General features: G+C 36.2%; 1 protein-coding gene across 3 annotated transcripts in view; it reads right to left on the bottom strand.

The window, feature by feature from the left end:
* VWA8 (von Willebrand factor A domain containing 8) overlaps positions 1-14,265 on the bottom strand; it is a 184,056-nt gene that overhangs the window by 59,293 nt on the left and 110,498 nt on the right. For 2 of the 3 annotated variants that reach the window (XM_059493551.1, XM_059493553.1), the window contains exons 26-29: positions 13,570-13,721; positions 4,879-4,987; positions 3,790-3,928; positions 1,880-2,082 (exon numbers count right to left, since the gene is read on the bottom strand). In XM_059493551.1, coding sequence (XP_059349534.1) covers positions 1,880-2,082; positions 3,790-3,928; positions 4,879-4,987; positions 13,570-13,721 — 603 coding nt within the window. The remainder of the gene's footprint in view (positions 1-1,879; positions 2,083-3,789; positions 3,929-4,878; positions 4,988-13,569; positions 13,722-14,265) is intronic. The other variant, XM_059493552.1, reaches the window with a different exon arrangement.

The raw sequence follows: 14,265 nt of genomic DNA, 5'->3' as shown, positions 1-14,265 counted from the left end.
TAAAAGGTATATTCTATGAGGACAGCCAAAACCAGACTCTGAGATAAATACCTAACACTTCATGGAAGAACCTTCATTTCTGACACCAGATGCTACTGTGATTTGCTTAAAAACAAAATGGTAGGAATTTTGGAGATTTGGAATGCAAAGACTATTGCTGGCTTTATATTAAAAAGTGTGAGACGTTCTAAACATTCTTAGATACAAGACAGACTGCCATCTGTTTTAGTTTCCTGCATCAACTTCTCCAAAGGAAGCCAAGAATTATTTAGAACAAAAAAATGTGCTATGTGCACCTCAAAATAGCCCAAATGGTATTTCTATAGCTGTTCAACAAGAAGGTAACCTCAGAATCATACTGTTTCCAGTTTGCATTGGAAAGTATCCAAAAGGCAGCTGCACCTGCATAGGCAGTTCCACCAAAGGCAGAAGAATTGTGTTTCTCATAAGGCACAGAGCTTAACAGCAGCATCTGACACCAGAAAGTAGCAGCAACACTTGACAAATGTTCCTAGAACAACAGCATTGCAGAAACACTAGAAATGACTGAAAACTATGAACATCCCAACTCAATGTAAGAAGAATTCTTCTAGGTTGAAGCCTTTCACCTACTGAAACATTGATAGAAGAAACTCAAAGAAAGGAAAAAACAGTCAACAATAATGACTGATTTAATGCCCATATCAAACCACAGTGAGTTCTAGGTAGACTAATAAACTATTTTTAATGTTAAAAAATGAGCACTAGCAGCAGGTATATACTGTTGCCTCTTCCCACTCCTGGGAAAAGAAATTTTGAACTGAAAATGTTACAATCAGCACACAGATAGTAAGGGAAAGTGCAAAGTATGCAATAGTTGTCTTTAAAAAAGCATTCAAGTCAAACCAACCCTGTTATAGTAACTTCTCCGAGCTAGGTCTAATAAGCTTTCAGAGGTCTATAACATATCCAAGATAGCTCAGCTACTCTTGAAGGCATAAAAATCAAAAAGGTTTAATAACAGGCAAAATAACAAACAGAGAAAAACTGAGCTAGGTGCAGGAGGTGTTTGCTCCTGGTAAAACACCTTACAAAAGCGATTAATTTCTTTGTTCTCTTCTTTTTCTACTAAATTGCCCAGGTGGGACTTTTTGGCTCTTGTTCAATTAGCTATCCTTAAATTTGAGGTGAAGTGCCCTAGACCTATGAAGTGGCTTTTTCACCTAATTGAAAAGAAAAACTTCTAGGCTTCTTTTCTTTTTGAGAGAACAAAGGATAGTTTGTCACTCCATCAATAAAAAAAATCACATTCCTAAACAACATTGACATTGTTAGTGGTTCTCAATTTGCATTGTGGATGTCAATGCTTACGTAGTCTTCCTTCTAGTCTTAACACTTCACAGGTTAGAGAAGAAGAAATACAAGGATTAGAAAACAAATATGGAGCAAATACAAGCAACATTTTACTTGGTGACTCAGAAAATGTCTCTTTTATATACTAGTTGAAAAGTTAAAAGGGGGACAAGATTGGAGTAGAATTTAAGTTCCCATAAAACATTTTACTCTGCAAACATGTGCTGTTTGACCGAGACTCCTGAACTTGACCCACTCTCCCCTGTTCTCCCACAAGCCCAATCTCCCTCTGTCAGTGAGGGAAGATAAGCAGGTAGAACTCAGCTTCAAGAATAGAAAAGGACATGGTCCAGCTAAAGGATGCAAGAGGAAAATCTCCATTCATGTAGCTTGAGAAGGCAACTCTCAAGCTACAAGTACAGTAAAAGAGAGAACATTCAGCAGGAGGCGGCCTTGTCCAGTCTATAGAGGTAGTCCCCAGTGACATACCCTCATGATACTACTCTGCTCATGACTAAACATTTAGCTGGAATTTAATTTTTTTTACCTCCTCTTCATGTAGAACCACGTGACCTTTAAGTGGATTTCCCAGTGGTGCTGCAGTCACAAAAGGTTGCCAGACACTTCCAACTGTTCTTGGGAAGAGGTCATAAAGATCCACAAAGTATCCAGTCTTACCAGAAATGTTCATGAAGTATAAGGAAACAGGATTGCATGTAGTAACATAAAGAATATTTTTATGTTCCTCTTCTGAAATAAGAAAAAATAGTGAAAGGCTATTGACATTGTGCATTCTTCTTCTGGAAATAGATGTCATAAACTTGGCAGATGATATAGCAAAAAGTACTGAAAAATTACCACTGTTGACAAGGGAGATAAAGAGAAATGATCTCTTGATATTAACTAAATGTTAACAGGCAGAATCTTGCCACAACACTATTAACTCTAAGCAGGCAGTCCAAGACACATTTGTGTAGGCACGACTGCAGTGTCAGCCAGCTGCTAGTATGTTCCTCTGATTTTGCTGGTTTATAATGTTCTTCTTTCTCTATCCTATCCTCTCTTTAAATTCATGTATTTAATAATTAAACATAGTACATTGTGCAAACAATATACAGAACTTTTCAAATAAACCACTTTCCTGAATAATTTCAGACAATTCTTGAAACCAATAAAAAGCTACCTAATTTCTCTTTTGTTTCCATGAAAGCCTGCTAATGTACTTGTAAATTGGACTGCAAATAGAAAGAGCAGCATTCCAGTATTGATCATTAAAGATCCGTACATAATACATAATAATGTCTAGACTGATGCCTTGGAATGGCTACCTAGAACAGAGGCTAGACAGATTTAGAGAATAAAGCAGGTATTTATTAAAGGCCTTTAACAGACACACCTGGGACAGTGCAAAAGCCTTGCAGAGGCTATACCCAAGATGGACAACGGTCACGAGATTTTCAGGCAGATATGTTTTGTCTATTTGCATATCAGAGGTTAATTGTCCAACTTAAGCTTCAGGGAATGAAGTCATATTCCCCCAGTTTGCTCCTTGCCATATACTTTTATTTATACTTTTCAATGCCTGAGGCTGTGAGGGTGGCCTTGGTTCTCAGGCCTGGAAGATTGTTTTGTCTGACCAAAATGGGAAGAGAGCTTACTAACACTCTGCATGGAGTTCAGAGTTATACACTAATGCAGTACAGGATCTGAAAATCATTAAAAGCTAAAAACTTAAGGCATCATGACATGCTTAATGATGAACCCTAAAAACATTTATGAATATTCCCAATGGTGCAATTCCCGCTGGGACATAAGCTATAGAGGCAGCTAAGGCAGGTTTGGTCCAGTGAGAAAGAATCAGTATAAGCACAGATGAAAAAAGCACAGCACCCTCCAAGTTAAAAGATTTCTATTAGAACTGAATTGAGAGAGGAAAAGTCAAAGAATTGTTTTTGTCAAGTAGTGCAGGGTTGAACACACAAACTTAACAAACTTGCAGATTTGTGGCTGTGTTCTACTTTAATTACACATCTTTCTCTTAGCTTGAGAAAGATGCATATCCTTACAATGACCACACTGACTCAGTGAAATTATGCACCAATTTCAGTGGATTATTTTTGTATTTCACCTACTATTAAAAACAAAAGAAAGTGGAAAAAGGTAAGTTATTATTCCTACACTTCACTCCCATACTCTGTATTTTAATTCTCATATTACAATTCCTAGTATTATTCCTATACTCCACTGCAAGCATATCTAAAAATACACACTAATGTAAATGCACTGGAGTGTTGTTACTACACTTGAAATCCCTCATATTGCCCTTTGATATTCTGCCACTGGCTATTGGCAAGGACTTAAGAAGTCAACAGCCCAATCCTTCCTCATCTTCAGGACATCTCACCTCTTTGTAATGCTCCAGATCATTACAAAAGTCAGTAGCTTTTCTTACTGTACCTTTTGTTACTGTGACGTCACAAACCAAGTTAATTTCATCTAAAGGCAGTGTCCAAAAAGCAAGTTCTTCTGTGAAACTGATGGACCTGGCTTCATGTCGTTCCAGTGGAAAGCCTTGAATATTTAAGTACACAGGGCCCTAAAACAAATAATAACCATGAGGGCTTCCTAAAATATTCCACTCCCCATTTTTTATGAAAGTACAGAAGTCTTCTTAATGCTGTAAAACTATTAACAATAAAAACCCGCTAAATAATTTTATATTTATTACTAAACAAATTAAGGGGAAAAGGAAATGCCTTTTATATAAACTCTCTGAATATCCACACTACCATTTCCTTTATGGTATTGAAACCTCGTACCTCTCCTCTTTAGTCTTTTCATGGTTTGGAACCATTATCACTTAGTAGCATGAGGAGGTAGCATGTACTGATGAAACACAGTTTATACAAGGAAAATACCAGAATATTTCTGTTTCAAAGAAATTATATGGCAATTTCTTGTTATATAAAGTTTAAATCTCACCCATACAGCACATTAGCAGTACAGGTTTTTCCTTACTCACTGGAGTAATAATTACTGAAGTTAAGCCAAGAACTCAGAGCTGAAAAGGACTTAGAAACTTTGGATGCAGATCAAATGGTTCCAAAGGTTCAGATTCAAACTTGCCAGCATCAAAGACCTGTAAGACTTCAGCTGCAAGCAAAATACAAACAGAAAGAAGCCTTCTTTTCAGCCACTGATCATAGCCAAAAATTGAGATCTGGGGCCTGTAACTGGCCACCCCCAAACATCCAAGACAGCTACAAAGTTTCTTCAGATAAGGTATTATCAATATCCTTATAAATACTTCTTTCCAAGAACTTCTGGCCAAGCTTACTGGTTTTCAAGCACATCTTACACTGTGACAGCTAGGTATATGTAAATGGTAAGTTTTCTAGTCAGTGTAAAAACTCCAAGAACAAGCGACAAGGACCATGCCTTGTACACACTCTTCTTCCTGAAAAAATTAATCACATTTTAGACTTGTCACAACCCAGTAAATAAAACCGGTATTATATGAATAAAAAAATAATTTAAAAGACAAACCTTTACTTCTATTTTTTGAGTTTCTGATGGACACAGCATTTTCTTTTGTGCATTTCCTGGCTGATCGACTTTCCAGTAGCCCATAAACTTATGATCTGGTAATGGCAGTCTGTCAAATAATGTAGGAACAAATGAATTTTTACATTTATTAACCAGTAAGTGATATGGAATAAATAATTTAGACAACTGCATTTTTCCAACAAAATATATCTGAAGACTCTCTTGAAGAAAGTGTTTTCTTGCTAAAATATTTTATTCCTTTTTACATTTTAAATCACAAAAATGTTAGTCTTCTGGACTACTAATATAGACACAATCTAAGCAGTATCATAAAAGAAGAGGCAATGTATAATATGGCCTCAAAAGGAAAAGTTCTCCAGTCTGAATTATGTAAGCTATATCCAAACCAACTCTTGCTTTGCTTTATTTGGATCAGGTGCGCCAGCACCCCTTAAAGGAACCTCTGTCTGTAGCTCACTCTTCTGAAAGACCAGCAGAAAAACCACAGTAAGCTCTGTTGCTCATTAACCATGAAAAAAAAATTATTTCTGTTTATTTTACTACCACTCACATGAAAAAGGCAAAGGAATACAGACAGGAGAGTATCCCATTGCCTTCTGGCCAGTACAATCTACAGAAAGGACCAGGACATCTTCAAAGGCCACATTTGCTTGCCATGGTTTAATTTCTTCATTTCTGTATCTTTTATCTAAGGAATAAATATGTGGACGCCAGCAAAACTCATTTATACATGAAAAGAAAATGCTGATGTGTGACAATCTAGCATCACAGCAAAATACAGACAGTGCAATTTCTCTTTCTTTCCCCTGAAGTGATTTACAGCCACTGAAAGCAGTTTGACTTCGTTAATTGGCACAGATACCTTCAAGCTAATGAACTCATCACTTCTGGCTTTTTCTTTTTGGGACCAGTCACTCCTAAAGAGACTTCCTATCAAAACAGCATTCTGTGTTACATGCTGTTGCACATTATTGCACAGCTACAGGACTTGGCAGGAGAACAGAAGACATTCCTTCTCCCAGTTTCTATAAATATCTTCAAAGTCTATTTTAAGGAAGTTCTCTTAGACTGTTTGTTAAAAGTATCTGCTTAGTCCCTTCTGTCCTATCTGATGATGCTTGTTCCTACTCTTACAATTATTTTCCCTGTCCTCACCAACCAATCTGGCACTTTTAGATATTAGAGGATTGTTTAATTTCTTCTCTATATTATTTTCAGAATAAGAAGGGATCCCAAATAAAATAAAAAAAAAAATCCCACATTAAAATATCACTTGACTATATATATAAAACTTAGAGAATTTTAGTTTTATTTTTCCCCTAAGAACTTAGAGGAAAAGACAGGGGACGAATACAGATATCCCTTAATTTTTGCTACTCATTCAGGAAAGATGTCTTAACATTTCTTAATGATATATTGATTCCAAACCTCAAACAACCAGAAGCCAGAAGTCACAGGCATTCACTCAGCCTCCATCACCATTCTGTGTTTGGACCATCTGCCAAGGCAGTCAGACAGCCAAAGACACTGTTTTGCAAACAGAAAATGGCTTGGATGCTATTGATGACTGGTGCTCACAGACAAATAAATGGCCAGCTGCCAGCAATGTGCCACTGGGGCACGTCATGAAGAAAGAGTATCTCATTAATTCCCTCTTTTAGTCAAAGAACCAAGAGAATCTTCATGGCCTGTTTGTTGCCGACTAAAAATATCAATAGATAAAAGTGTTTGCAGAGTGATTAATTTTGCGTTTTTCCTCACTTCATTCTGCATTTTTCCATTCTTACACCTAGCTAGTATAGCCAAAATTGTTCCCAAATGAAGAAGGGAAATTGAGCCAGATTAAAAAAAAATGCAAAACCAAAAACCCTCAAGTATACAGGGCTGTGCTTTTGCATGGCAACATTCAACATCATTAGGAAAAAACATTAATGATGCAGTATTTCAACATATACAAAATTCTTAGATATATTTATTCATGCAACCACAAAAACAGGCAAATGGTCAAGCCACTAGACTAAATGTCAGTTTAGATATCTATGAAAATAGAATTTTACTTCAGGCTTCCATTTGGTTTTCTAAATGATTTGTTGGCAAAGCATTGTTTATGTCTTGACCCACAAGCTGTTTTGTGTGCAAAAAAACCTTGGAGACTTCTTTGTGCTCTATGACTCTGAATAGCATAATCTCTGATATGTCAATAATCAGCAATAGTTATTTCCCATTAGGTCAGTGGAACATCAGCTCTCACAAGGATTTGGACTTTAGTTTTAATTCCTTACACTTTACTCCCATGGACAACATCCTAGAAATCAAGAACTTTACTAATGATCATTAATAGCTATTAAATTTTGAAACAAAACATATGTTAATAACCACCTCAAACCAAACACCCTGCTTTTTATAGCAACAGAATTACAGATTGCATACCCAAATAAACATTTCCACTCTCTTTCAGCTTTCTGGAGATTTTCTTTGCTAATAGTTCCTCTCTTCTCAGGAAAACTGATTTCTACTTTCTCCTAGATTTTTGAGGTTTTGTTCTCTTCCCTGTTTCTGAATGATTTAGTTTCTCTGAGGGAGCAGAGCTAGTCATCATAAATAGTAAAGAGGAGGAAAATGTAGATCTGAATTTCAGAATAATACAGAAAGCAGAGTTCACAATACAAAGCTCTTTGTCAAGAGTAATAGGGATCTCATTTTTCCAGGGCCTGACAATTATTTTTTCTTTGCTGTCCCACTGCTCTCTCGTGTAAATCTGGTCTAAGAAAGACTAAGAGTATTGAAGAAGCTGGTGGCATTAAGGTCTTACAATCAGTCTGCTGAAGGAGTTTCAGGAGGGAGTGAGGGTGCAGAACAACTGAAACAACATATTCACACTAAAAATGTGTATACATCTTAACAGCCTTCCCCTAATGAATACATATGATACACATGGAAGTAAGGAAATTACCTTCTTTTCCCAGGACTTGTAACAAGCAAATTTTGAAAATAACCTGAAGTGACAGAACTAGCAAGACTTCACTAGATGTTCCTGCCACATTGCTGTATTGCAAATTAATTAACCAAATAGCATTTACTTAAAAGGCAGATAGAAAACAATGGAAATGTCAACACTGGCAAAAATCTGTAAGGCAAAGAGATCTGATAGGTATAAAAAGTGCAGTGGCTGAGTAAGAATGGTACTAAAACTTCACTGGTCTCTAAGCTGGGGTGTACAGAGCAAACCATGTTTGCCTTTGTCAAAAGCTGGAAAGGGTTTCTAGAACAGAAAAACTACAGGCAGACTACATTAATCTTGTAAGAAATCCAAGATTTAAGAGCAATTTCTAGAGAATTATTCCTGATCAGTTCTTTGATTATGGATGTGTCAATGCCTGTTGCTTAAGGAAAATTCAAAACTTTTTCTGTTTATTCACCCTTAATTTTAGATCCTGGTTTTCTACATGATTACTGCTGTCCATGAAATGTATATATAGGCAGGGTTCACAAAAGTGATTGCACGAGACCTACAGTTGATGGGGCAATTCTACAAGAAATTACTGTTTAGCCTGAATTTCTGCATGCACAGCCATCAAAGGGAAAATGATCTGTCAAAACATAATTCTCTTGTGCTGCTAGTAAACTTTTCAAAGTGACACCAATAGAACACAATTTCTTTCCATTTAATATTTTTGATTTAAGAAAATAAATTCATTTTAGGGTATTTAAAAAAAAATGAAAAACAAAAAAAAGCCCTAAATCACCAAACAACTGTGTTAAAAAGTCAACATAACCTGTTTATAAATTTTTTTGTTTAGCTTTCAGAGAACATACTACAAGATGGATACGAATGTTGTAAAAGTGCAGCTCCACTGAAAGCAAATTCTTCACTGCCAGGCATCGTATTAGTACAGCTGGGGAGATGAACTATGACATATAACAAAGCTGCTTAATATATGATCTTGTAAACCAGCTCAGTGCTGGCACAGAATGTATTATTCAAGGCCTCCAGTAACAGCCTGTGCTCCATCTAGCTGAAAAGATTTCCATCCCACGTAACCTTTTTGGACTCAAGTAAGCTACAGCTTGAAATCAGGAAAATTCCTTGCCAACCAGTTCTCCATAATTTATCCAAACGTATTTTGATTTGAAGACATTCAGTAGATATTCTGAAACAGACATTCAGAACAGTTGTATGTTAAAACTCCTGTCCCCTGACAATTTCCCTTCCTCAGCCGGCCCTGCAACACACAGGGTTGACAACAGACATGTATGATAGGAGACATACCCAATAATTAACTACAGATTACCAGGGGAAGAAAAGCCACATGAAAGAACAGTCTCAAGAGAAAAACAAAGCTGGTAAAATGTACATATTTACATTACGTATAAAAAACTCAGTTCATATAAAACAAATATTGAATTTATAGGAAGCACCTGGAAGTGAATAGTGACAGGAGGAAAAATATGGAATGGCAATTTCATCAAGGATAAATGTCAGAATTAGGATTAAAGGCTGTTTTACCTAGAAATTGCAGATGGTCTGAACTGTGCACTGAAATGGCAGATTAACATGTATTTAGAAAAATACGACATAACAGATGTCAATGGGAAAAACAAAATGTAATTGTACACATAAAGAAAGAAAATGAGTTAGTACCATGAATAATTCATTTTACCTACTATGTCTTGGCAAACCATCACAGACAATTCATCTGCTTTACATACAATACTGATAAAAAATCATTAAATAGTGGACAGGTGGTACCAGGAGAGGCAGACAATATTTTAACACCCAACAATACTGAACATGTCAGTACCTTGAAGAACGGTTATCCTACCTGGAAAAAAAGTGACAACTGAAGAAAGCAAAAAGACCAAGTAAAGCATTCCTTTACAGGTCTAATACATGATATTCATTTTGCTAATAAATAATGTCAACAAATTAATTTCTCTCTTTAAAAAACAACTACTGCAAGAATCATTCTGTAAATGGTCATTATATACCATCTAATCTTCCCTTCCAAGACTAGGTATATAATTTCCAGAATTTAATCTAAAATTCCTGTAAGGGTCACCGCAAGCATCTGTTCAATTTTCCTTGGATTTCAGCAATTTCAGCTGGACACATACTTAAATAATTCTTCTATTGAGACCCTGTATTTTAGTGTGTTGCTTGTGTGTCTCTCATGTATTTTTCTTCCTATATTTACAGTAGTTATTTTGCAGCAGCAATTTAAATAATTCTGATTTATGCAAGTTTTCTTTTCGATCCAGTAATAGGTGACAGACTTCTCCAAAGCTTATTCAAATAGGAATTCACATATTGTTCGATTCAAGACATGCCAGAGAGCACGTGTGTAAAGTAGTCAGTATTTCACTATAACAGTTTTCCTCCCCAGAATCTCCTGGAAATGCTTCTGTATCACAAAATTTAATTGTACTGAATTTGTATTCTTATACAACCGTTTTGCTGTTGTATGATTAATAGCCTCAGGAAGAATTGGTTTGGACTACTATCCCAGTTTTCATGTTACTTAAGAGAACTGCTGTGCAATTTATTATGATAGCTAGTAAGTCTTTAAAGTCTACCAAAAAAAGACTGGGGCACAAAAGTCATCTGTGAGGATATGCTGTTGTTGCTGGAACAACATAGAAATCACACCTAGAAATCACACCTTCAGATTGCCAGGTTGTGAGAGCCTAGAAGCAGGTAGGGAAACTAGCTTAAAACAGAAAGTGATATTGACATGTCATAAAACCAATCTGAAAAAACCCAATACAGTAAGAAAAATGTAAGTGTGAAAAAGTTGATCACATAAAGTGAAGATGGGGTAAGTGCTATGGAGAGTTTTGCAAAAAGGATGTGGAGATTTATGTTTAGAAAAACAGAGATGAGTTAAATATGGCATGAAATGCAAAACATTCTGAGCTTTTAAAATGTCAATACATTTCTATTCTGTACTCTCATACTACGGTACTTGGCACCAGCAAAAAAGGAACTTGACCAGTTTCACAGCCAATACTTAAGGATGGACACACATCAAATGAAGACAAGAAGCATAAAAGAAAAATAAAACCAAACAGAGGCCTTAAAAACAGGGAAGATTGAGAGGTGACTTTCTAGTGCTGAGGCTATTTGGAAACAAGACTGACTTGCCTTGGGAGGTTATAGAACTTCATCTCTGAAGGTCTTCAGGCATGAACCATGAAAAAGTGAGCTAAGGTTTTAGAATAACCTGCATCTTTTCTGAAGGAGGTGGGCTGGACTAAATTAACATCATTATCCTGTTCTCAGATTCATGGAAAACAATAGAGAGGGCAGTACTCCAGTATCTTTTCTGCAGCAGTCCAAACAATATATACCAAATTACCTCAATGTGTCTGTCCATCATGGGAGATTGCAATATGGGCTGGAACAGATTTGGAGAGACTATCTCAATGTTCTTTAACCTCAAAGCAAAACCAACAGTGCCAAAACATGAAAGATGTGGCTGTAATTCAAGGTGATCTACCTGTGGCTTACATAGGAGTGAATCTCATGACCAAAATCAAGGCTGTCTTACAATGCAGGGGTAAGAACCTGAAATGCCAGCTGTAGTGGATGAGAGTGAGGGATTGAGACCAAGACAGGTAAGTTGGACAGACCATCAAAGCCAAGTGCTCAGCCCAGCACAGTGAGATCTAAGAAAAAGTTTTTTTTATCAGCTGTGTGTGAACTGCTCCTGTATTTTCTCCTCCTCTGGGCCCTCAGCGTACAAATTACGTGCTCACAGCTGCCTGTCTAGTGAAGTTTTTGACAAGCATCTTGTGGAGATCTTGTCTGTCATCCTTGGTGTAACCTCTCCTAGAAAACCTCAGTGATGAATTCAAAATGATCAGCTGGTTATCTTTAATTCAATATAATTACATTTTTCTTTTATCTTCTCACTTCTAGACTGAGCAGTCCCCAATTACATCAGTCTTTCTGTTATGTTTCCTAAACCTCCAATTGTCTCATTACTAAAGAATCCTCTCCCACATCTAATACTTCTAAAATTATACAAAGACAAAATTTCTCAAAAACTGTAACAAACATTGTAATTAGTTAAAATAGATATTAATAAGGGATGTTCAGCAAAGAAATTATAGCAAGAGTTTCAAGTGTGTTCTGTCAATTTGACAGACTTTGTCATTGCTCAAGTACTGGTTCCCCAGGCATGTAATAGTCCTGTCATCAAAATTAAAAGGTACACCACAGGCACTACTCTGCCAATCTTTTGTAATAATTAAATGTAGGATATTATATATGATAACAGTGGTGCTGCAGGAGGAGAAACCTATACATGGACATAACACCACAGAATGTGTAAGGCTGGAAAGGACCACAGTGGTCATCTGCTCCAACCTCCCTGCTCAAGCAGGGTCACCCAGAGGCACAGGGCTGCTCCAAAGGTTCTTGAATACCTCCAGTAAGAGACAGTCCACAACCTCTCTGGGCAATTTGTTCCAGTGCTCACTCACCCATACCAGAATCACTATCAATAATACATCATGCCATAAAAATCAGTCCCTCCTTAGAAAGTATCAAATATGTATGTCATGTGGCAAACTCAGTTTTCCATATATCCATAAAGCTTTCTCCATGAAAGGGAAATATTTGTTTCTTCATAAATAAATTATGTATTAGAGCTGAAGACAGAGTAAGTTTTTAAATTATTTTTGAATATGATCTACTTAAGCATGTTTTCTGTGAATTTTGGAAGAGTGTATTACATTTGTTTCACAGAATCATAGAATAGTTTGTGTTGTAAAAGACCCTAATGATCCTCTGGTTTCAACAGCCCCTGCCATGGGAAGGGACACCTTCCACTAGACCAGGTTGCACAAAGCCCTGCCCAACGTGGCCTTGAACACTTGGAGGGAGGGGACATCCACAACTTTTCTGAGCAACCTGTTCCAGCGCCTCACCAGCCTCACAGTAAAGAATTTCTTCCTAATATCTCACCTAAAAATACCTACTCTCTTTCAGTTTAAAGCCATTCCCCCTTGTTCTGTCAATAAAGGCCCTTGTAAAAAGTATCTCTCCAGCTTTCTGGTAAGGCCCCTTCAGAGAGTGGGGGTTGGCTTGAAGACAGGAGGGCATTACTATCTCATGTAGCTGGTTGGATTCTAACCTCTGCAAAAGAAGTATATGGTGTAATATATCAAATAATAACATAATTAAAGAATAACTGATTTGCAGACACATACAGAAGCTGTTCTTCAAGCTTACATGCACTGCTCCACTCAGAAGAAATACTTTTGTAGAGCCCTCTGTGAGCATCAAAGACAAAACCCAGCTACCACTGAAGACAACTTTTTTTTCTGCAGACTTAGGTGATAAGTAACAGGACAGAAGTGTATTGCAATTGAATTAAAAACACAGGAGAAGAAACAAGTATTTCCCTTTATTAAGATATACCTGTTTACCTTACAAGCTATTAATATGTACATCGATTTTATAGGTTAAATATTAATAATAAGCAAATACTCATGAAGTAACTTATATTGTTGTAAATTATTTGGAAGATTATAAATTTGAACCAGTGGAGGATTGACTTCCAAGAATTCCAGGTTGTTTTAAAATCAATTTGCAGCAAGATAACACACTTATAAAGTGATCATGAGAAATATGTCTTCTTAATATATATCTTATGTTATTCTTACTCCTTGGCCAGCTGTACATTGGTCGGTTTTGCTCCAATAGGTATCCCATACTTGTGCAAAGTTTTGTATAAAATTTCACGCACTTCATTGTTGTAGGAGTCAAAGTCAAACACGTTTCGAACAACATTTGCAAGTCCTTCAGATGGAAATTTCTGTAAAGAAACAGACCATTACAATAACATTTCTTTTAGTTACTATCTATTAAGTAACAGCACATCATTATGTACTTCTAAAATAAACAATTCCAACTTTGATTGACAGACAAGTTCTGAAGTAATCTTTACTTTTCATTTCCAGGACATCATTTCAAGTCAGAGTGAAACTACTGACACTAAACTTGGTTTAAACAAAAAAAGGATGTGACAATTATTTAACACTAAACAACATCATTGGTTTAAAGAATTACTTTCATTATACACACAACAAGATGGTGTAATCATTGGAGAATATAATTAATACTATTCTGTATTCTTAAAATTTGCTTTCTGTAAACCATGAAGATCTGATACTAAGACAGTATCAGATAACATTCATATAATTAATATAATTCATGTAATTCACCCACACAATTAATTTAAGAATTCTGACTCTTAATGTTTAATAGAGAGAAGCAGATAATATACTGCTTAGTTAAAAAAAAAACTATTTTAGGTCATGATGGATTTTAGTAGACACAGAAATTTGCTTAAGACCCAC

This window comes from Ammospiza nelsoni, chromosome 2 (genome assembly GCF_027579445.1).
Source record: "Ammospiza nelsoni isolate bAmmNel1 chromosome 2, bAmmNel1.pri, whole genome shotgun sequence".
In the NCBI taxonomy this organism is placed as follows: Eukaryota; Metazoa; Chordata; class Aves; order Passeriformes; family Passerellidae; genus Ammospiza; species Ammospiza nelsoni.
This window is presented reverse-complemented; position numbering and strand designations above follow the sequence as displayed.